Below are 25,613 nucleotides of genomic sequence, written 5' to 3' on the forward strand. Positions count from 1 at the left end.
TCAGCTCTTAGCTTACTCTGGTATGTTATCTTTTAACTAGACTACTGAAATAGCACTCTTTTTCCAAGAGAAGCTCTCTGCTCTGTTCCACAAAGCATTTTTTGAGACTGAAAGCAAACTCTATTACTATAAAGACAAATAGAACTTTTGAGAAAACAGTCTTCAGTAGAGCTAGGAACAACTTTGCAGTTACCAGCAATTAATCTTTAAAGAAGTGGGTAGTAAGGAGGTAATAAAGAAACACATGTATGTTTTTCATTAACAAATGGAAATTCAGTCATAGATCTGTATTCCTTGAAACCAAACAGAAATTCCCGTCTTAAGATGGAAAGATTGAGAATGAATTGAAAGACTAGTCAAAATGTCTTCGTTGGTCAAACCAATATTCAACTAAATAGTTGTTACTTTATATCTGAAACTACTGAAAATACTGGAAAAGGATAAGGAATAAAAGAGTTATTTCCTGCTATAGCTGGGCGGATCTTTTCCCCAGATTGACAAAGACAGAACAACTCTAGACCATAGAAACTTGTCAACTGTAAAATTACTTATGAACTGGGTATTAACTACAGTAACTTACGGACAGCAAGGGAATGGCAACTTTTCCAAGAAAATCAGGAGGTTTATCTCCATCTTCATCAAACACTGTCACTTCCAAAACATCATGGATATCTTTAATAGGACTGAAACAAGAAATGTACCATGTATTATATACAAAAACACACAAGTGGAGTCTGTTCCATGAAGATCTGAAAACACAGTTTCACTAATTAAGCCTCTATGTCCTTAGAGTATAAAACTACCATTTAATTAAATTCCAAAAATTAAATCAAACTGAACTGTATTCCCAAACCTTCCATCATAGAAGAGTCAGACATCCATATGAAAAAAAAAGTCAACTTTTTTACTATGACATTTTCCATGTATACATGCACTCAAGGGTAGGACTATTAAAGAAACAGGAGGATAAAGAAAAAGAGACAGAATGAGGAGGGTAAAAGGACAGCGATTTCAAATAGGCAATCAGATTTTCTTTACATTAAATTAACAAAGAAAAAAATAAATTAATGAAGAATTCCCTTTGAAAAAAAAAAGGTGATCAAAATCACTATTTGCTGAGATCCACAGAAAGCTTCCTATTGTTGAAACACAAAATACTAAAACTCCCATGCATATTTAGAAACATTTATGTTGACCAGAAACCAGACATTACCTATAATGAAAAATGGAGCCATGGTCATCAGCAATGTGTTGAGCAAACAAGAAACTTTTTCATATGGCAATTTGCAAATCTGCTTAGGCAAGTTAATACACTTCTCATAGATCCTGGGAACTTTCTTTCATCAGTATTTTAGTTTTCAGAGTATAGGTCTTTCACCTCTTTGGTTAAGTTTGTTCCTAAGTATTTTATTATCTTGGTATAATTATAAATGAGATTTATTATTTTTTCTTTCTGTTGCTTATTAGTGTATAGGAATGCAACAGATTTCTGTATAATGATTTTGTATCCCAAAACCTTAATGAATTCATTTATCAGTTCTATTACCTTTTTGGTGGAGTCTTTAGGGTTTTCTGTATTATGTCATCTGCAAATAGTGAAAGCTTTACTTCTTCCTTACTAATTTGGATGTCTTTTATTTTTTTTTCTTGTCTGATTGCTGTGGCTAGGACTTGCAGTACTATGTTGAATAAAAGTTGTGAAAGTGGACATCTTTGTCTTGTTCCTGTCCTTGAGGGGAAAAGCTCTCATTTTTTCCCACTGAGTATGATGCTAGCTGTGAGTTTTTCATATAAGGCCTTAATTATGTTGAAGTATGTTCCCCTATGAATGGATGCTGTATTTTGTCAAATATTTTTTCTGCATCTATTGAAATGATCATATGGGTTTTATCCTCTTATTGATGTGATGTATCACACTGATTGACTTGCAAATATTGAACATCCTTGCATCTTGGGAATAAACACCCCACTTGACTGTGGTGCATGATTTTTTTAATGTATTGTTGGGTTTCATTCGCTAATATGTTGTTGAGGATTTCTGCATCTATGTTCACCAGAGGTCCTGGCTTACAGTTCTCTTTGTGGGGATTTGGTTTTGGTCTCAGGGTAATGCTGGCCTCATAGAATGAATTTGGGAGTTTTCCTTCCTCTTCTATTTTTTGGAAAAGTTTGAGAAGAGTATGTATTAACTCTTCTTTAAGTGTTTGGTAGTGAAACCACATGGTATTGGACTTCTGTTTGTTGGGAGTTTTTTTATTACTAATTCAGTTTTGATCCTTGGGAACTTTCTACCTGGGAATCACCAACTCCATTCAAACGTATTCTTTCAGTTACAAACACAGCATTTCGTCAGTGTTGTGGGGGAAGTGAACCACCATTTGACCCAAATCAACAGGTGCCTCCCTTTGACGGCCAGGTACCTCAGAATCTAAAGCACACTAGGAAATATATCCAGCCTCCTAAATGCCTGAGTTTGAAAGAGTGGACAGGGCATCTCTGTGGAGCAGGTCATTCAGACAAGCTGAAATACAAAGAGACTTTGGGACTCCTTGAGGAATCACAGATAATCTGTATTTTCCAAAAGCCTCTGGCATAAAACAAGCCCTTAGGCATTACAATAATTTGTAACATATAAACTTGAATTTAAGGCAGGTCTACATTTGTAATTTTCTTTAACTCAGGAATCAATTAGTCTGGATATATGAAAGCTTCCATCTACTCACAGATTAATTGAGTTACTGAAAGATCTACTTTACAAATGCCTCCTATATCACTCCCTTGCAGTTCCAAATGGCCTCTTCTATTATTAACACTATACTCTATAAAATGAAAGCATAAAAGGTTTTCAGAAGGAAAAAAACAATAAAATTCATTCTTTGCACATAAAAATGGACAGAAAGTTCCACTCAAGAGCCCCAGCCTGCCCCAAACATATCAAGGATAATTGATCTCTAAGTTAAAACCCCTCCTTGATAATCTGGAGGCTAAAGCACTTACAATGTAAAAACTTTGTTCCACTCGGGGTTGAGGTTTTTGTAAATGGTGTGTGTCTGAAGTCGGTCATTGCCTAACTCCAACAAGCAAAAAGGATCACTCTTTCCTGGAAAGAGAACACAGGACATTGGTCAAGGCAAAGGAATCTTCCTGGTCAGAGACAGATGAATCTCAAAAGTAACAGAGGCCAAATGAATAAAAGCCATGCACGCTTATACCAATAAAACTGTGCTTGCTGAAAAAGCAAATGTGAGCTTCTCCTTCTAACAAGGCTTGTGTGGGAATTCAGGAAACAGAGAGAACCTGTAAGTTCTGGAACTGTAGCATACTTCATGGATAGGGACAGATACACAACCCAGATGCAGCCTTGACAGCCAGTGACCACACAGGTTACATAGAAGCTGTTATCAGTCTCACATGTGAGGGAGTCCAGTTTTGTGTTTTGTTTTAATACAGGAGCTCCCCTCTGTTTCCTGCCTAAGTTCTCCTTGAGTCAATATAGGTAATTACTCAGCTATTGCTGGAAGTCTATGTTAACCTAGAGGCTTCCTCGGGGTCATGAGAGAAGGGAGGAAAACTATGAACACGGCTGCTTAGGAGTTAAAACCACTCTGCAGGGAGTGGCCACAAACACGTAGGATCTTACATATTCAGTACATTATGAGAATACAGATGCTACATTTTTGCTGCTTATAAACATGCAAAAGTAGGGCGCCTGGGTGGCTCAGTTGGTTAAGCGACTGCCTTCGGCTCAGGTCATGATCCCGGAGTCCCGGGATTGAGTCCCGCATCGGGCTCCCTGCTCGGCGGGGAGTCTGCTTCTCCCTCTGACCCTCCCCCACTCATGTACACTCTCTCTCTCTCTCTCTCATTCTCGCTCTCTCAAAAATAAATAAATAAATCTTTAAAAAAAAATGCAAAAGTAGAATTCCACAAAACAAGTTCAACGTTTTTATCTTAAAAAAAATGAAGCTTAACCCTTACTTCTCTCATCTCACCTCTTCTTTTTCCACCCCACCTCACACATCCTCCAAAAGAAAAAAAAAAAAAAGTCCGTCCCAAATCCAAAGCTGGACCCAGAAAGTTACCGAAAAAAAAAAAAAAAAAAAGCTCTCCCCTTTTGTTGGGTTTGACAGTGGGATCTAGAATTGGAACTGTCAGGGACAGAATGGATGGCTCTATAATATGCATACAACATGAACACATTGCCTGCCTCTGCACCACAGGACCACCTTACAAAGCGGTGCGTACTAAATTAATTGGGGCCATGAGGACAGATGCTCCGCCAACAAATGGCTGAAGAATCCCAGGCCAGCGTCTAATGCCGAAAGTACTTGGGCTTTTTGACCTACTGGCCCATCATTCAGGCCACTGAACCTCCATCTAATTAACTTAATAACCAGGAGCTCCGAGGTACCGCATATCAACAGACAGACCGACATGTGCAGGAGACTGCAGGAAGATTCTATTTCAAAAAAAAGAAGAAGAGGAAGAATAGATGCATGATTAAGGGTATTAAACAGGAGATTCTGTTCAACTGACTAGTGTTCTAGACACATAGATGCCTGGCCAAAGCTTTTAAGCCAATGCTATGATCTCAGCGGCCAGGAGACAAAGACCAAGTCATGGACATAAATGCATGAGTTGGGGTTGTCAATTATAAACATGGAAATGGTCCCTGTCTCAATTTAGCGGGGGAGGAATTTATTAAAATAGTATCAGAGAGCTCTCAGAATCATTGCAAAGATTGGAAAATCAAGCTTGAAAATTATTAGAAACCAAAGAAGGGTTAGAAATACTCAGGTACAAGAACCTCAGTCACTCTCCCCAGGAAAAGTCTGGCCTCTGCTTCCCAGGAAAACTAGCTTCACAGGGTACTCGTGTTACAGGCCCCTGGATGTGGCTGCCTCTAATATGAATTGTCCACTCCTGATTCTTTGCTGCACTTGATAATAGATGTGAAGGCCTCCAAAAAGGCATCTGACCGTTCCCGTCTCGCCAAGTACCCAGGCCCTAAATGCCAGTGCTCAGAAAAGAAGTGCTAGCTTTTCACCTTCTGTCCACGTACTCAAGGAGGCTCTGACCTCTTCTCCAAAACATGCAATGAGAACCTCCACAAAGGTACAAGGGGTTTCAGATGTTGGGCAGCCACCATCAAACCAACCCAAAAAACATCCATCTGTATCTCACAAAAAAAAAAGTCTTGCTTACTTAAAGCAAGTAAGTTTTACTCTGGGAGCGTGTTTTGCAGAGCAAGGGGGTTCGGTTTTGGGTGGGGAGGAGCTGCGGACGGAGGAGAGCAGATTTGCCTCTTTAACAACCAGGAGTGTGAAGAGAACACATGCTCTTCTTCTCATGCTCAGGTAGAGGACGCTGGCTCACTCAATCCCGGCTGAAACAGCTACTTAACCATTTGTCAGACTGTTAGTAGGTGTCAGGGCTACTCCTCCAGAGACACCAACATGACATGCCATCAGCACTCACTCCAGGGAAACCATCTGACACTTTTAATGAAAGCCCTGGGGTTACTCCACAGCAGGACCGAGACGCGGCCGGTCCTGTGCACGCACAGGTGGGCTTGAGCTGTGGCCCCCTCTCTCTTGAGCCAGCACACTCTTAGCTATCCCAGCTAATGAGGAACAGACTTTCTTCCAGAACCCGGGAACTTCAGTTATGCGTCTCCAAGGATCATACTGCACCAAGTCTCTGAAGGTGATTCCGTCAAAGCTCATTAAAATGCTGCATTTATTAATATTACGGTATAAACAGGCAGAGTGGAGGAAGAAGAAACAAAGACATTAAAACATTTATAGTGTCATTTATCTACACTTTATGGAGCTTTCTTTCCCTTAAAAGGTTCCAGATATATGGGGATTTTCTAGAATTTAAATAATGAATACATTTATTGGAGGTAAAAATGATCTCCCGTAATAAACGAAATGTCCCAATGTTCTCCCAGTGGTACTGAGCAAACAGCACCAGACAGACCGACATATACACACTTGGGTCTGCACTTTCTGTCTCTGTTCCACCTGGTTCTACAGGTAAAACATCTAGATGACCTCTTGTACACCCAGATGGCATGTCACCTTGGCACGGTTACACCATTGGCGATTTAGGCTCACAGAGGTGATTTAACCCCTTGCCCTCAATAGCCTCTGCTAATCTTCAACACCACTTGACAATTCATTTCTGTTCCTCGGATGATAAAGTAGAGGTTTCTCATTTAAATAATTTTACCTTTATATCAGTCACAGAAGTTGAGTGGAAGTAATAAATGTATTGTAGAAGTAATACCATTCATCTGACAAATATTTATTAAGCACCCACTCTGCTCCTGGCACTGAACCAGGCCCCGACCACCAAGTCATTACTTTTAAGGGACTCTTATAATCATCTCTGCTTTTCAGCAAATGTCACCTTTTCAATGAAAACTTTTCCCATGCTCCCTGCCAGGAGACTGTGTGTTCCTCCCATTTCTGATCTCCGACTGTGTGTTTTCCTTACACTTCTCATATTCTACATCTGTACATTCCTGTTCCATATTCAGTCCTGTATTTCATTTAAGGGTCTGAAGCCGGCACACCCAAGGCATGCATCCGCTGTGAAGAGTGCCATGCCCCAGTGAGAGGGTCCTGCAGTCTCCTAGCGGCAGGTGCTAGCTAGAGGGGGCCACCTGGCTCCTTCTGCTCTATACAAGTAACCATGCTTTAGGCAGCTTCTCTTTCAGTCCTCACATCAACTCCAAGAGGTGAGGAATGTTTAGGCCATTTTGCTGAAGAGGCTCCTGAAGTTCAGAGAGATTTAATGTGGTTGGTCCAAGGCCAAAAAGATTTCCTAGTGGAAATGAATCTTAAAGCAAGGTTGAGGAGGAGACTTCATTTGGCTAGCAGAAATGGGTGGGTTAATCTTGAGGAGATAAGGATGAGAGCCTTAAATTTATTAACAAGATAGATAGACACACAGATAGATATAGATAAATAGTGGCAATCACGATATGTAAGATATGGATAAATAAATGCTGAGATTAGCTTGAAGCCTTGAAGGCCATGACCAGTACTTTTCATTTAAATGCATTTTGTTTTTTTTTTTCATCCAGCAGCCAGGAGCCACCTGGCTCTGTCGGCACAAGGGGCAGGATTAGAAGAAAGGATTTCTAGAGGAAGATAATTCCTGAAGCTAAGCATGGAACATCATCTAGCTCAGACAAGCTGGTAAGGAGGGGGGACCAACAGGGCCTTGCCAGACTAGATTTCCACAAACTCTCCCTTCATTCCTTGTTTCCAACCATATGCTTACAACCCTAGTAAAGGCATACAATCATAGTAATAGCATATTAGAGCAAATTCTAAGTGCTCATCCTGAAAATCTATTCTCTGACAATTTACCCCACACAATCCATCCTGATCTATCCCCTATTCCCAAACCCTCTGTCGAGGTTGGTGTGTCTTTCCCCCACTCCTGACCAGCATACAGAGATGTGGGGCTCAGACAGGCTTCCTACTCTGCATGTGGAATGGCCTCTCCCTGCAATGTTCTCTCACCCCCCACTCCTAAGCAAAAACACAAAGGCCAATTAGCCTCCAAGACCTAGTTCGAGATGTATCATCTTCATAGAACTTTCTCTGCAACCCTAGGCTCCCAGGAGCCTTCCCTCTCCCCGCAACTCCTATGATGATTAATTTGAAAATTATAAGCCCTCACTGTATGATGTGTCTGCTCCTTTAGTCGACAATTACTTTATGATCCCTGCAATGTGGAAAACACTGTGCTAGGAGCTTAGAGGGATTTTTGAAGAAGAACAAACACTGATCTCTACGGGTGCTGGGTCTAAGTTTTCAAGTATGTCCTGCCTTCCTGAGTGGTTGCAAGCTTCTGGAATCCAAAGAATGGCCTCTGTGGACTCACACAAGTGAGGACTTGCTTACGTTGCTGTTGCAGACATCCAGAGCAAGGGGTAGACAAACCTATATTAGGACTGCGAGATCCACAAAGGATGGGAAGGACTTGACTTCATTTTGCTGAAATGTTATTTAACTAAATTTCTGATATTCTGCTATTCTAGCACAAACACAGAACATAAAAGAACCAGTGACATATGAGTTTTTCTTTCCTCTAACTCCATTCCCCTGTCACCACTCAAGTTCTACCCCCCCAAAAAAACACCATTAGCCGGTGCATTTACCCAACATCTCCCTGATTCCCCACTGAGGCACCCTCAAAATCCTCCAGGTTTTGGAAAGGCCCTGCAGGCTCTGGAACATGGTGTTCCCTCATTTTAAAATGCTTTTCTTTTACCTCTGCTGTGCTAACTCATCTCTGATATCTCAGCTACATCACTTCTTGTAGGAACACCAGTCAGGTATTCCTTCCATGAACTTTGGCACCCTGTTCTTGACCTTAGGAGTATAACTATCATTACAACTGACTATTGGACAACACGCATTTCAACTGTGTGGGTCCACTTATACGTGGATTTTTTTAAATAAACAATACAATACTGTAAATGAATTTTCTCTTCCGTGATATTAATAACATTTTCTCTAGTTAACTTTATTGTAAAAATACAGTATATAACACACATATGTGTTACTCAACTGTTTATCTTATCAGTAAGGCTTCAGGTCAACAATAGGCTATCAATAGTTAAAAGTTATATGCCAATTTTTTGCCAATTTTTAACTGCATGGAGTGTCAGCGCTTCTAAGCCCCTCATTGTTCACATGTCAACCATAGGTGCTACTGGTTTAACTAGTCACTTCATGTGAGGGCAAAGACTAATTCCTATCCCCTACGACATCACCAGAGCCTACCACAGCCTCTCACAGATACATTTGCTAGATAAATTAAGATAATTAATTACTAAGCACCCAACTAATAAGATCGAAGTGATTCCTTTGTTAATTCATAGAAAACCAAACTGAGTTCATTCACTCTCAATGTACCAGTAAGTTCAAAACTGCTAAATCTTACATAGATTCCCAAACTCTGCAATGACAAGAGTCCACGTTCTTTGGCAGACTATTAAAGCAGATGGTGAGCCAAAGACAGATTGATATAGTTTTTGATGTGTTTTTAAAAAGTTGGTCTTGATTTGAGCTCAGCTATCCAAGAGGTTCTCAAGGAAATTAAAAGCATTCAATCACTATTGTTAAGCTTTCTAGAAATTGCAATTACAGCCGTCCCTTTGAAAATAGGGCAACTTTAAGAGAAGTATTGCTATGGATACAACTTCAAACAGACAATGAAAACAAACCACAAAATGGACAGGTGACTTAAAATCCCCAGTGAACAGTAACTATAGGACTATTTTTCCTCTGATACAAGTAGTCATGTTCTGGAAAAAAAAAAAATAACAAGAAACTTATAGCCAGTGTTATAATTTATAGAAACTACTTAGAAGTCATTATTATAGCATATGGCTGGAATATTTCTATAATGTGGGATCTAAATGAAGTATTTTGGTCAACAGTTTCTCAAAATAGAACTTTTGTATATAGCAAAAATCTAATGAGCCCACAAAAATATTTTATATGGATAAAACTATTATTCAGATTACCAAAATGTAAATGCAAGCACTAAACTGGTTTGAGTATGAGAATTTTCCTACCATGAAGCACATTTTCTTCCCTCTACTTTTATCAGGCAGTAGAAACAGAACAAAAAGAAAAAACATTTTAGACTGGTAACTAGATTTCTAAAAGTGGTTGAAAAGCCAAGTGTGATTAGAAATGCTGATAATTCTGACATTATTTAAAATTACAAAAATAGACAAAATACTAAGATAATAACCTGTGGAATTCCCCACATCAATTATACTCTAAGCAAATAAATTTAATAAAAAATGGAAATAGTATTTATTGAACATGCAATATGTGTTAGACATGTTCACATAGGTTTTAATTAACCCTCAAAATATCCATGAGGAAGTAGACCCAGGGCCAGCACACAGTAGAACCAAGATTTAAAATAGTTCTCTATTTCTATATATGTTCTACACCATAATACATAAGGATGAAAGTGAAAGGCAGAGACCGTAAAAATAAAGGGCAAAAAAATGGGGACTGATTTTCATCTTTGGTGATTTATTTAACGCACGAGTCACAATCACTGAGAAAGGGCTCATGTCCTGAATGAATGGAGAACTCTACCGAAATCAGGAGAGATTAACCCTATGTGAGGAACAGACCAAGAGCTCCTCCTAATGGCGCTGGGAACTGGAAATGCCACCCAGATTTTGAGCAAGGTCCTCATCCACTTCAATGATACACGCTGCCCCCTATGGGCAACTCTGCAGTAGAAGAGAAAGGCTGAAGTGACCCAGGTCCTCAAATACAGTTGGTACTCAATGAATATTTCTTGAAGATCATGAGATCTACCACCAAGCTGGCTTTTCTTAAGTTGAGACAAGCTTTAAAAGCAATTGGGAAGCTATACTGGGCTTCCTGGAGAGAAGTTGGGGATTCTGGAATTAAATGTATCTTTGTTCTCCTGGATCAGGCACTATTAGGGTTCCTACCATGCTTATTTATCAAATAAGGCTACTTCACAATAACCTGCACTTTTGTTGTTGTCTGAAAACACTGTCTTTTCCACTCCTCTGATGGATATTTTGACACTATTTTGGCAGTTGTCTTATTAACACTGGAAACAGAGAAAGGGTCCATCCAAGTGACAACCTTATGGCCAAGAAGTCACGAAAATCCAGATATACGTGGAAACATTTTTATGTTTGATGGGTGGGTTTCCTATGGCAAAATGTACCAAAAAAGTTGCAAGGATGAAAGAAAAATCCCTGGAGAATAAGTAACTCCAGATTGTGAGCAAAGATGGTATTTCCAGTTTTGTTCCTTCATTGTTTCCTGATACTTCCCCAGCTTCTCCATGGCAGACAGATTATTAAGATAGGAACATGAAAAAAAATTAAGATGGGATTGTGCTACAAAAAGCAGAAATATTGAGACATGTTACATTGTTATATGACTTACTATCATTCTACAATGAGGTGGGCTTGCAATGCTGCCCTACTTGCTTTTTTGCTATGTTGGCATGGTGAGGTGATACGTTTCTGTATCCCCCATTTTACACCAGAATTCTTAATGGCTAGGGGCACCGTGGTAGTGATAACAGGGTGGAAAAATAAAGCAGAGAGAGCCCAAACAATAACCAGTCTTACCACTAGAAGATTCCCCAGGGGAAAGGATGTCAACATATAAGATTTATTTTAAAGAATAAAGAGAAGGCTTAATTAACAGGAAGGAAGAAGTGTGAAACCTACATCTTGATTCTGAGAATATAAGAGAAGAGTCATTGACTAGGTGTTGAACTTGGCAGGTACCTTATGCAAATGGTAGCCATCATGGCTTTAGTACTGATACATCGAAGCAACCCCTACATGTTAAAATCCAACAGGTTCCCCACAACAGTCTATCAATTATAACAAGGCTCTCCAGAACAATTCTCCCTATATGTGCCGAACATACAGTAAATAGTTGCCTACTCTTCACTGGTTGGTCCCTTAACAGGTAAGATAAGCACTGTCGTTTGTATTGAAATACAGTTCTGACCAGAAAAGATTTCTGTTCTCTAACAATTTTTCTATTTATCACCTACTTTATTATCTTTTATTAAATAAACTCTGCTTTTTTTCAGCAGTATTCATTCATGAATCTGATGTATCCCTGGGCAAAGTAGAAGATATAGCACCATTCTCTCTGAGGGCTTCACTGTGGGGAGGGAACCTGCTGCACACATCATTCCTCACCTTGGTCCTGAACAAAGCCTTCCTCTCTTTCATTTCATCATTAGAAGGTGGGTTACTTTCTTCTCAAAACCGCTGAGTTTTAAGACTGAAGGCAGCTGAGTGGAGGATGTGGGTCTCATATTAAGCATTACAAAGAGCTAGGCTCACCTTGAGTCTCAGAGTACAATTTATCATCTGTTTCATGAATCAAGGCTATAGTCTGCTTTACTACAGAAGTAATAGCATCAGAATGGACAACATATTACTTAAAAATTTTAGGTTATGCTGGGCACAAGGTGTTTGTGAGACAAACTCTTTAATAAAAATATCTGACAGGCTCTTCTATTAGAATGACTGCTTATGGCTATCCACATCTAATATTGGCTGTAGAGAACATTAAAATGTCTTTCGCCAATTTTAAGAGGGATGGGCTGCAAGAGAAGATAGATTACTTCAGATTCTTTAAAAAGTCTTTTCACTGATACACAAACAAATGTCAGGCATAAAAAAAAATGCCGAGCTATATATAAATTCAAATGTATTAGTGTTGAATCGGTTCAATCACACAATAGCATATTTATGACAGAATGAATTAAAAAATAATAAATATATTTTTTATACATTAGAGCATTGAAGCCTTTATCTTTTGTAAATATCTTAATACTGGGAATAGACATAGATTTAGGTTATTAATATCTTTTAACACATTTGGAAAGACACTATTTTTTCTTTATATAAAAACATATTTTCATTTTTTAATGGGAAACAAATTCACCTCAGTACATGTTTGTGTGTATATATATAGCATATATATTATGTATATAATATGTACATATATTATTCCAATGTTTTAAAATACTGGCAAAGTAATGGGGATTCACTTTCTCCAAAGTTAATTTCTTTTCATTACTATATAATCGTAACACCAATAATCACTAATAAGGAATATCCTACTTTGAGCACAGTGGCGATGAACAGCTGATATTTTCTTTTTCTAATTGTTCCCTGCTAAGATAGAGATCACTTTAAAATGGGCAAAAAACTGACAGGAAGGATTACCAATTGCATTCACACATCCCCCCCACCCTAGGACAAGAGGTCCCTGTACTCTGCAAACTCTAACAGTAACCTCCATCCAGAATACTACCAAGATTCTGGTCCTTTGCTCTCACTGGTCCTTTGCTTTATCAGGTTCCCTGGAATCTTCGGTAAAACACTTAAAGCATCAGTTATTATGGTTATTTGGTATTGTTTTTTTAAGAAACAAAGAATTATCAAAAAACGTAAAACAAAAGTAGTAAGGTTAGAAAGTTCCCTTTTGTACTCTGTCTAAAATGATCATCACTCTCTGAGAATGCCCCTGGTTATTCAGAGTAAATAGACTTCTTGTTTATTCACAAGGGTGAATACTTTGTTCCCTGAGCAACTGCAATGGAACACTCATTTATAAAGTACAGCCGACTGGAAAAGGCTGGGTATGGGGTGTAAGTAGTTAACTTCTTTCTTAAATGCTCCTGGTACTGACAATGATGGGTATACAAACCTCTTCTGATTCCGGATCAGCCAGCATTTTTTACTACATATCAAGTGAATTCTAACAGTGAACAGTAAAAGCATCAATAATGTGTGAGTCCCCACCGTATGATATAATAGCTAACCTCCTGGAGGTATTAATTACATCCCTATTGCTACTTCCCTGTGATCTGAATCCATTTCTTTTTTTCACATAGAAAATTTACTTTACAACTCTCTGCATTAGGTCCACTTTGTTGCCCTAAAGCAATATCCTGGTTGAGAATAGACTGGAGGATTCACACAGGAGGCTGCCAACCTATAAAGAACACAGACTGTGAAATTTGGTTCTAAAAATAAAGATCAATATGGTCTAAAGACATGTTTAGCTAATGAAAAGGATCTTTGCTTCAATTCAGAAAAGTGATAATTTTCTCCTAAATCATACAGAGACAATAAAACACCAGGGCATTCAGTCAAACCACACAGCATGACTGGGTTTGTAACCATTGCTTTTTGCTACTGGGATCCTCTGGTACTCACCTTCATCCACTCCAAAACTATCTCCTGGAATCTTGAATATAAAGAAAATGACAAAATGACAACATTTTCCCCAAAAATTATTCTTCTGAAAAGAGGGTTTTGCCTTGTTTTCTGGTCTTTCCAAATATTCTCATTTTTTTTTCAGATTCCTCTCCTATTCACTTTATTTTAATAGCCAAAATACTGCTTGGAAAAGTGACATTGGCCTGAAACACCTTCGTAAACACTAGTTTTGGGGGCTGTAGAGAGGGACACCTGTCAGGATAGGTAAAATAAAGGTTTTAAAAAATTTTTTCCACATACGGATGTAGTTCTAAACAAGACTTAAAAAGAAACTTCTAATGCATTGCAATTAGTTCCCAGAGATCCCCAAACATACAACTACAAATAGAATTTTTGAAAACATTGTTTGAAGGCATGAATGAGTTCTTGTGTTTGAGACAACATTTCCTGAGACAGCAACAATCATAGATTCAAAAAGTACTGTATCAAAACATTCAGATGGAAGTAAAAATAACTGGCTCTGGAAAACTGGTAAACTCTAAATGTGCTGTGCTGATAACAAAACTCCGAAGGCCAAAGGCACATGGGAAAGGAGTGAATTAAGTATTTTCATAAATTATAAGTTTTAAAAGAAAGGAACATTTCTAACTCAATATGAGACTCTCAACATTTGCAACTAAATTAATGAATGTTAGAAGTAGTGATCCAAGTATTTCATCTACAACCCCCCAAATTCATTTATTCATACTGGCCCAAATACCATTTTTGGATCTTCTCCCTCGGTATTTCCATAAGAACATCATCATCCTATTTCTCGTGGTTTATACAGTAGTGATTTCTATTGGTTCATTTTTTGAGGGAGGGTGAAGAGAACTCCTTTAAAAAAATAAGTTTATATTCCCCGTCATTTTTTTCCATCATTTTTTGTAATAGAAAGTGCTTAAAATTAAAATTCTCTTTTCCAAAGTTTGATCTTCCTCATCCTCAAGCTGGAAAGTTCAGAAGCTACTATCATATAACTTTCTGTCTTGAAAAGAGTAGACCACATTCTAAAAATAGGACATGAAGTAAGTCTTACAATACCTCGCCCATGCATAAAATCTGTACATTCTTTTTTGTATACCTGGTATTCTTTGTATTTATCAATTTGCTTGAAAATAGCATTTGTCACATAGGTGTCTCCACTGTTAGTATAATGGGTTAATTTGGCAATAAGAGGAGAGTCACCCTCCGATCAGACATTGGAATGCCTGTATTACTTTCCTCACAGTCAAGCATAACTCAGCACAAAGCATGTCTGTTCTCGCCTCTGTCTTAAAAGTTCAAGTTAGCGAAGCATCAAGAGAAATTTTGTGTAAGACCATGTCAATTGCAAAGTGGTTCCATGGCCAAGACTTTGGTTATTGTTTCAGACCAGTACCAGCTAGATGGGCTTCATGCTTAAATTTATGAATATCCACAACCTCTTACATGGTGAAGAATGAAAAGCTCACAGCACAGAGCACCGCCAAGGAGTGAAGGCAGGAGGTCCAACCTATCTTTTGAGGTACTATGGTAAATTTTCTCAGAGAATTAACTTAACAAATAAAGAATTCGTGGCACTAATAATCCACAAATATATTTGAAAGTCAACTTGACTAGTACATTATCTAATCATAGTAAAATTATTTGAAAAAATAATTTTGTGAAAAACGTTAAGTGAAAAAACTGTTGACTGCATCTTTTTTCTTCTTCTATCACTCTATTTGAAAGAGCATGATTGCTTGTATAGGCTTCCACTTACTAAAACATTTTGCTTTGCCATCAGATCATTTCAAAACAGGAAATAAGTAAAAAGAAAAATGAATTAAAGATGTTTATACCTGAGAAATCTGCTGCTAAGAGATCTACTGCCTTTAAAACCTTCACTTGTAAAATGCCGATGTCTTTCATATCTTTCAGGGAATTCTGTAAGCACTGAGGGGGAGAAAAGTAGATCATACATGAAAATAGCTTTCTAATATACTACTTAATGCCATAAAGTCCTGTAGGAAGTACATTCTAGATTTATCATCACCTTTCTCGTGCAAAGTTTAGTAAAGTTCCAGAGTACATTATATCAGCCAATGGGATACTTAGGCATTCACAACAACCAGATTAAAAGTGACTGAGAATTAACTACAGCTTCAAAATAAGCCAATTACAAAGCACACAGAATCTACTTTTAACACTGCCCCCTGGTGATAGAACAGATATCCCATGGGGAAAACGTGTGTGGAGCTCCATTCATTCTCTTTTCCCCTTTCTTTCTCTTGAATGAAACTTTTAAATCACTCAAAAAGGCCACACTATTCTGACCTCATTAGTACAAACTTTAGGGATACCAGAGGGCTCAACTTGGACCCTTCACAGATACTTATTACCACTGGAAAGAGCGTTAAGGATGGAAATACAGTGCATTTTCTGGTCCACGTTTTAGCCCGCTCGTTAGAGACTGAGCATCTAGTATCACCCTGTATTCACATTTATTTGATTTTTTTTAGTTTGCATGAGCCAATGCTTGAATGTATCTACTGATAATTCTTAAGCATGCAGAACGATAGTTTGCTGTGTATATACATTGCATCCTTCAGAAATGGTGCATGAAAGAGACAAGCAGATAAACTATTTCTGCATGCCTCCAGAACACACCTGCTGAAAAGATTCTGCTTTCAAACTTTTGGATATCATATTTCCGCTATCATTGGATAACTAAAAACCTGTGATAAGTAGGCCTTGGGGATTTATGGGGAGACAGTAAAATCCTCGCTCTTTAGGCATTTCAGGATACAATAATAATAACTTAATAATAGTTCAGGTTTAACTAACTTCATATGCACCATTTCTAGGCAGTTTTGAAAGTTGTTTCTGCTGTGTATTTTCAACCTAACAGAGCAAAGCAAAACAAAAACAAAAAACTAGTTTACACTAATCTGAAAACATCTGAAATAAAATACTTTTATAGTTTAAATGTGGACATGCCTTCAAGATGATCTATTCTTACAAGCTAAAAAACAAGAGGTCTGAAACTTGTGTTTTATGATGGGGCATTCTTTCCCTCTAAGATGCTGGCCAGCTCTCTAGCTGAAAAAACAAAACAAAAAACTTGATATTTCTATTTGGAGTGGCTTCTTCAAACCTATTTTCCCTGACTACTCCTCACATCCTGAAGCATGATTCAAAGCAGTCATTATGATCTTATCTAAAATCACCTTATAAATATAGGACACCCCTCGTGAATTTGTAAATTTTTCAATTCGTCCATGGGAAAGTTTGGGGAGAAATTTTAAGGTTGATCATCAAATTTTTATTTGCTTAACTCCAGTCATCAGAGAGACTAATAATAGTGGATTTTGTAGAAACTCCTTTGGGGCACGCCAACCGGGCCATGCAGAGTTTGTGTTGACAATAAGACGTGTGTCTAGGTTTTTGTACAGCCGCAGATAAAGAATTATTCAATTAATCAATACGCCTCACAGTGAAGGATTTGGGAGGCACTAAAGTTTATGCTGAGAATAATATTCCCATTAAATAGGGATTCATCTTTGCTTCATTTTCGGGCCGCTTTCTAAAACATGCCTTTCGTGTGTGGCCATAAAATAAACGTATTGATTTACAAAGAAGGTGGATAAAAACAGAATGCAAATAAGGGCACCTAGAAAGACAGAGTACAAAAAATAAATGAAGATCGCAAAGCCATTTGATATAAAAATGCTGAGTGGACTTTTAAGCGCATTGCACTACTTAGGCAAAAATCAGGAACTGCCTTTATTATCCAGAGTAGTATGTAACAGCTTTGCATAGCTGTCCAGGGTTTTGCTTTGCTTTGCTTTACAAGACAGAAGCACGTTCTCACTTAGGCCTGAGAGGTTCTGGAAAGGTAGCTCTAACATTTCAAATATTATGGCTAATAAAGAAATAAACTTTTGTGAACTTGTATTAAAATTCCAATATACATATGCAGACATGCTAAACAAGTCTGCCTCCTCGTGGATTTCCATTTTCTCCAAAGAGTTTCTGAAAGCTAAAAATTCAAAATACCATTTTGGGCTTTGAAAATCGCCAGCTCTATCCAATCTACTTTCACCTTCTCGTTAATGCATTAACCTCTGGATCCAATGTCTTGTTTTATGAGACATGCCATGAAACTTTGGACAGGATCTCTTTTCGGGCAGTTTTTTTTTTTTTTTATCTTTTAATTCACAGACTTTGTTTCAACTCAAAAGTGGAGGTGGCGGTGGGCAGCAAAACAAGGCCAAGCACTCACATATCGCTGGGCAATCTGCTTTCTTTCGCAGGGGTCTGCCAAGGGGCACACGCACAGATCTGAGACCGAGACTCCGGCACAGGGAGTAAGTGTGATCAACATCAGGAGAGCCCCCAGGCAGCTCTCCAGAGGCAGCTCCAAGCGGTTGGCTTGCTTGAGCGGCAGGGCCGCGATATCCACTTTGCACCTGGGAAAGTTGGAGGAATCAGAGAAACAGAAGGGATTAACTCATGGCCACTCCTGAACCTCCAAAGCACCTGATTTGTATCTCCTCATCCCCCCAAACTTCACTCTGTCTCAGCATGGGTTTCTCGCACAACGAAGGTGGTGGGGGCTCCCCCCCGCCCCGGCACCCAGCTCTTAATTCTCCCTCCCAGCCTAACACACTCTAAGATTAAGGAGACAAAGAGGTAAAGAAACCAAAGAGAAGGCAGCACGGAGGGGATGGTAAGTGCAAAGAGAAGAGTCGGCTCTTTGCCCCCGTGAGGTCTGCAGAAAGGCGGTGAGCTCAAGAAATAGGGAGAAAAAAGTTCCAAGTTCAAGCATTATGGATGAGGGATCTGTACGGCTTCTCTGTATTGTGTCTTTTGCCAACAAAGAGAATAAAGGGTCACGGTTCAAAAAGGGAAGAAAAGACAAGAGAAATTCAAGTGGCAAAGGGTTCATTGGAGAAACTATTTTCTTCCAGATTAATGCCAACTGGTGAGTTTTTATTTAAAGCAACGAACGTGTTAAGGTGTTTTCCTAATAGGCACGGTGCCACAGGGTTTCCCCAGGTGGATTGCTTCTGGACAAATGGAGCATGAAGTGCTGTTGATTGATCCCATTTCAGCAACACTGCCAGGAAAAGGCTTCACCCATCTGCTATAAATTGCATGTTTTCCATCTCTTAACAGCCAATGTTCTGGCGATGTTGAAAACCTCAAACACATTTATATACAGAAACAAACACCAAAAAGGAGGGCTGAGGTGCTAAGCCATTGATTTGCTTTAACACTGAAAACTCTGGGTTTGCCTGGACCACACCTGCTTTGTTTACGCACAGGTGGGCGGAAAAGGTAGGGTTGCGTCAAGGGAGGGAGAGTAGGTAGTGGTTGTTCCCAGCTGTGATACCTGTGTGTGCCTGTGTGTGTAATTCCCATTTTCCCTCCATCGTTATTGAAGGAGATGAATATTCAAGACTTTATAAAGGGAGAACTGCCTCTCACAATGTAGGATGAGGATGGATTCTCACCCTAAATCTTCAATGGACTTTGTATGTTTGCAGATATTTAAAAATAGGTAATTTTACCTAACATATGCAACAAGGACAATTTTGAGCCACATGGTATCTAATGAGTTCCAGTTTAATACATCTGAAACCTTGCAATCCCTTCCCAATTAAAGAGAAAAACTATCCATAATATCAAGAATCTATACCAGTTTTTACTATAGAATAAAATATATTTTAATATTGATATGTACCTATAAAATTAAATGTGTATTTATTTCCTAATTACCAAAAGTGATTCCAGTTATAAGAGGTGGCAAATTAGAGCTTTTGCATGTAATAAATTCATCAAGAATTTCTACCAGAGACACATCACAAAAAATATATCTTTTTAAATAATCCTCTCTGCTTTGAATCAAAACATTTTTTGTGTGTGTAGCAATAAAGAACCTTTTAAAGTTTGCTACCATGAAAATAGGGATTACTAAATACTTTTTTTTTTATTTCATGAGCATGTATGTAAGTAAGGAATTAATTTTGCTTGGAAAGAAAGAAATGTCACATGCTTTAAGCCAATTCTACAAAACTAAATACCCACAAATTCTTAACCAATATAGCAATAGCACATCTGCTTGGGAACACTTTGCTAAGCATTATTTTACATCGTTATATACACCTTCACTGAACAAAGCTCTTTCTTACAGAAAGATAAATGATCCAAATTTGTAAGAATTTTTTTCTGGTGGTCACTTTCATTAGTCCAAATGAGCAATAACCTATTTATGGCAAAATCACCTTAATATCATTAGTAATGACAATTTATTTTCATCCTTTGAGTTCCACCTTTCTGTTGTAGTGGTGGTTTTAACAACCAGAAGTTACTTGGAGATAAGAGACAAATAATGTTTGGGAGTTGAAAATGATGCACACGGTAAATTTCTCTTGGATAATTCAAAATGAACCTTATGTTAATTATAAAAAGTCATCTAAAAAGACTGTGAGCAATATTAGCATTTTTACAATAACTATGCACACACTCTCCCAGTGCCTGTTTCAAGGCACAACTCGTCAGAATAGAGCAGTTGATTATTTTAAACAAAAGTTGAATCACGTACCAGACAAAATGCAAAGTAAACACTGGGTTTTGTCTTAGAAATTACACATTTCCACAAACTTTTTCGTCATGTCTCTCTCCTACGAAACTTTTGCACCTATCCCATTTCTAAAGACTATTAGGATGGAAGAAAGAACACCTGCATGAAAACAGCCCTGCCTATTTTAGATAAAACAATCTCCACAAACAATAGATTGGGGATTTCTGCACGAACCTAATGGATTCTACATGCTCAGTTAACTAATGAGTGGATCCAGTCAAATATTTTTACTTCCATAGTGACTTGAAAGAACAAATCAAACTGAAAGATTGCCATCATGTCAATCATAATTAAACGTTGATCCTTTTGCACGTGGGTTATGACCCAGGCTCCTAGGGTACCTGCCCCATTATGGGAATTGATATCTTAAGAATTAAGGATTAATTTACAGCTACCCTCTCCCTAGTGTGAACAACCAACTCTCCTCTAAAGATGGCATTTTTTTTGTTCTGTTTTGGTTTTTGTTTTTTTTGTAGGCTTCATACAGAATGTGGGGCTTGAACCTACAACCCTGAGATCAATGGTCACGTGCTCTACCAACTAAGCCAGACAGGCACCCCCTCTAAAGATGACTTTCTATAAACTTTCTACAACTGAATTACCCTCTGCTTCTCACCTACCCACCTGGCTTCCACATTTACTCCCACACTCTGGAAGAAAGGAGGAAAGCTGGAAGTAAGAAGAAATGAATTCCATACAAGAACCTGTCCTCCAGGCCTCCCATTTTACCCTATTTTAATCTCAGTCCACATTGTTCTAGCTCATCCTCATGTCTGAAGGAAAACCAGAAGCTCTGGAGGTTAGCCAGAGGCTGGAAGAATTATTTATATTAACTCCAGGCTAGGAAAAGGTACTGCGTTATCGGCAAACGCAGAAGAAATAAAGAGGATTTGTCTCATGCAAACTGGTGCAGCCACTGTGGAAAACAGTGTGAAGGTTCCTCAAAAAGGTAAAAAGAGAACTACCTTATGATCCAGCAATTGCACTACTGAGTATTTACCCAAAGAATACAAGAACACTCATTCAAAGGGATACATGCACCCCTGTGTTTAGAGCAGCATTATTTACAATAGCCAAGATATGGAAGCAGCCCAAGCGTCCACTGACTGATGAATAGAAAAAGATGATGTGGTATATATATGCAATGGAATATTAGCCATAAAGAATGAAATCTCGCCATTTGCAATGGCATGGATGTTGCTACACAGTATAATGTTAAGTGAAAGAAGTCAGTCGGAGAAAGACAAATATACAATTTCACTCATATGTGGAATTTAAGAAACAAAACAACCAACCAAAGGGAAAAAGAGTGACAAACCAAGAAACAGACTCTCGACTGTAGAGAACACACTGCTGGTCACCAGAGGGGAGGTGAGTGGGGGGATGGGGGAAACAGGTGATGGGGATGAAGGAGTGCACTTGTGATGAGCACAGGGTGATGTATGGAAGTGTTGAATCACTATATTTTACACCTGACACAACTATAACACTATGTCAACTCACTGGAATTAAAATAAAAACTTAGAAAAATAAAAATAAAAAATACAAAGGATTTGTCTTTCAGAATTTCTGATGTTATCACCGTAATACTCACTGAACCTCCTGAAGAAAGGTAAGTATTGTGTGAACAAAATATCCTTTTTTGAGGTTCAAGATAAGTACTCTAAAGTCTAAAATCTTTATGATATAAGAGATAATCTGAAATACATCCATTGAAGACATTTTTAATACAAAAATTTGGAAAGGAGAATTTAGGTTGTGTCTTCCACTTTCTAAAGGGTATCAAATTCCGCCCTGAGAAAATACTAAATGATTTAGTTGGTCCCTTAATTCTCTCTTGGTGGTACTGACTCACTACAGAATCAGTTGTTCTTTCCCAAGGCTTTATCTGTTTAGTTACTTGTTATGGGCGGAGTGCAGGATGAGCCTCTGAGAACACTAGGAGAACAGATTCAGCCCAGGTTCAGGGGCAAATTAAAACACCACCTACTCCTTCCTTCTTTCTCATTCCAATAAACACCACGGATTCACTAATTCCATAATTTTACAAGTGGTGTTATGTATTTGTTTTCCTTCCATTTTGCATCCTCTAAATTTCTTCCCAAACTCTACACAAATGGCAGCCTTTTAGAAGCATTTATGAAAGCTGAGCTTACTAGTGTATATGCAAATTTTCATTGAAAAATAATACAGCAATAGCTACATTTTATCAGTTTTAAGGTATATGGTCTAAACGGCTCTCATCATGAATTTTTCAATTATCACATCAATTAATAAATAAATAATAGGTGCTTAAACTATTTTTTTCTACAAAGGGCCATAAAGCAATTTAAAGTTGATGGGCCATGTGGTCTCTGTTGAAACTACTCAAGTCCCCTTGTATCATGAAAGCAGTAATAGACAACATAAACAAACAAGGCTGTTATCCAATCCTTTATTCAAAAACAGGCAGCCATCTGGATTTGGCCCATGGGCCCTAGTTTGCTGACCCCTGATCTGGAGACATGTTAATAATCTGGCTGTGGCGAATTACATCCATGTTAGCATCTTAAAAATTTACAAGGTTGGTTGCTGACAATACAAACACATTGACAAAAGCATCAGGGAAACTGACCTAAAAATAATTTTGAAAGCATAACCTTTTAATTCTTTTTTATTTAAGAAATCCCTAGACCCCACATGGGACTTGAACTCACGACCCCAAGATCAAGAGTCACATGCTCTTCCAACTGAGCCAGCCAGGCGCCCCTGAAGCATAGCTTTTAACTCCCCATAGCCCAAGAAACTCTGGCCAACATATCCAATGATGCACTGAATAAAAACCGATAAAGCAATAAAACTTATAAAACTGCCCTTCTTTCTGTTGAGAACAATGTGGAAAACACACACTCAGACCATCTACGTGATTAATGAGCCTTACCAAATCAGGTCTGTTCCTGTGGCTTCATGTGTGACTTCACACACAAGAGAAGTGACCGTGTGTGGACAGTCATTCAGAAGGTGCCACACGCTGGCCCTTAGGTCACCAGGAAATTCTCATTCCACAATCTGATCTTAAAATATTTGGTCTGTAAGAGCCCACTACTGTAACAACCTTTATATTATGGAAACAAAATAGCAGGGGCCCCCATGCATGTGTCTAGAGAGAAGCCACCATTGTTCCTTTGCAGGAGATGGAATCGGATGGCTTTGTGACCTCACTCCTGCTCTGCTCTCAGGTCTCATCTCATGACACTGCCCACCCTTCTCATTCCTTTCAAGCTTCTCAGAGTGCCTTCTCTCTCCTGTCTTGACCTTTGCCCATGTTGTTCCATCTTCCTGAAAGTTCTTCCTCCAATCTCCTCGTCAGGCTAACCCACCCATCTCCGTTCATCCAGGAAGCTGCTCTTCCCCCCCACCCCACAAGCTGCTGCCTGACAACTTGAATCAGCCCCAAACTTTTTAGTGTCTGAGGATAGCGTCCATCACTGTCATTTTCTGCTGAATCTTTGCAGTATCCGGTACATGACGTGCTCTGTATTTCTTGAATAGAGTGAACAAACAAAAAATGAAGGCCAGTGGCATAATGAAGCTCAAAGTCAAGAACTCCAAATGACAAAGGCAAGTGTTTTTTGTTAACCATCTAAATACTGTGCACTCTCTAATTCCTCCCCTACATAAGAAAGGAATGGAAATAAATATATTTACTAGGTGCCTCCCAGATTGAAAAGTCCACAGTTCTCTTCACCTGAAGAAGACAAGGACTTAATTACTACTTTTTTTCTGCTACAGGCATATAGTAAAGCTATCTAGCCTACAGGCGGTGAATGTGCTGATTTAAGCATTGTTTCTGACCTCCTGTTCTTGTCTTTCTCCATTAATCCCGCTGCATTTTAATGTTTTAATTCAACACATAATTTTGCCATATCAGTCACCCAAACCTGCTCAAGTTTCACTTGCCATGATAGCTTTTAACCTCTTATTCATTACCATAATTCCCTGTTTTATTTTACAGACTGGCCAGCTTTTAACTTAAATGCGAGGGGCAGAAAAGAGTGCTGTAGTTTTAAAAGCTGTAAATCTTGGAGGTGAAGGAAGGGGGTGAACACGAAGAAAACGGTGAATGTGTCAAGCCAGGTTGTAAAAGCAGATCAACGACACACGGTGCAATTTGTCCAGAGAAATATCCCAGCCCCACTCCTCCACCACATCAGAGTCACTAATAAACTGGGAGAACGTCAGAGTCACTTTCCAGGGCACCATGTGGGACTGCAGGTTGATTCTGTGGTAGCCCAGTTAAAATGGACTCGAACTTTCTCATTAGTAACTTTTCAAAACTAAAGCCTAGAATATTCTATAACGAGTTAATCTCTAAAATCACTTTGAAATGTAAAATAGACTTTAAGAAAACAATACAATTGTTTTGAAATGGCCCAGGTTTACAAGGGGATACTCTATATTTATACTCTTGCCCTTTTGTTTAAAAGTTGGAGCAGGTTCAACTTAGCTTTATTTCTTACTCCCCCGAAAAGTTCACTGTCTCTGGACCATTGTTGGATTTTAAAATCAGAGACTGGGTTTTTTTGGTAATTTTTCTGTTTTTGTTCTGATTTGGTTTTGCTCATGAATAAACCCTAGAGTTCGTAGGCACTATGGTCCAGGGGACGCTGGATCTGGGGACCAGCCTTGACCCCCTTGGGAATAACTTGTGGCTCAGTGGAAGACAACAGGGGAACCATGACACAAGGGGATTTCAGAAAGCTCCATGTGACTCAGGAGACACATATCCAGACACCCCTTTGGGGAACAGCATGCCACCAGTTGAGACCTTGGCTCATCATCACCATCACCAAGCTAGCACCCCACCAATGCCAATGCTGCTGCTCAATCCTTCAGTCAACAAATGTCCTTTGCACCATGTCCTTGAAGATATTCACTGCCAACCTTCTGCAAAAAATTTCAAAAAATGTCTATACTGTTTTGAAAAATATATATATATGCAATATATATACAAAATATATATATGTATATATATACACACTGAATTTTACCAGCCATATTTCTTTTTCTTAAATTGCATAATTTTAGTTGCAAATGTTGTGGGGGTCTACAGTTGTCATACAGAACAATCTCAAAATTAATAGTAATAATAATATCTAGCATTTAAGTGCTGATAAAAGACCTAGGTAT

At 38.6% G+C, this 25,613-nt stretch overlaps 1 protein-coding gene across 4 annotated transcripts in view; it reads right to left on the minus strand.

Annotated features, from left to right (window-relative positions):
• Positions 1–25,613, minus strand: part of LOC102739966 (multiple C2 and transmembrane domain-containing protein 2) — a 130,321-nt gene that overhangs the window by 25,042 nt on the left and 79,666 nt on the right. For all 4 annotated transcript variants that reach the window (XM_081831598.1, XM_081831597.1, XM_081831599.1 and 1 more), the window contains 4 exons: positions 18,081–18,267; positions 15,658–15,751; positions 2,998–3,100; positions 581–683 (listed from right to left, as the gene is read on the minus strand). In XM_081831598.1, coding sequence (XP_081687724.1) covers positions 581–683; positions 2,998–3,100; positions 15,658–15,751; positions 18,081–18,267 — 487 coding nt within the window. The remainder of the gene's footprint in view (positions 1–580; positions 684–2,997; positions 3,101–15,657; positions 15,752–18,080; positions 18,268–25,613) is intronic.

This window comes from Leptonychotes weddellii, chromosome 9, assembly GCF_054177405.1.
Source record: "Leptonychotes weddellii isolate Sample4059 chromosome 9, ASM5417740v2, whole genome shotgun sequence".
In the NCBI taxonomy this organism is placed as follows: Eukaryota; Metazoa; Chordata; class Mammalia; order Carnivora; family Phocidae; genus Leptonychotes; species Leptonychotes weddellii.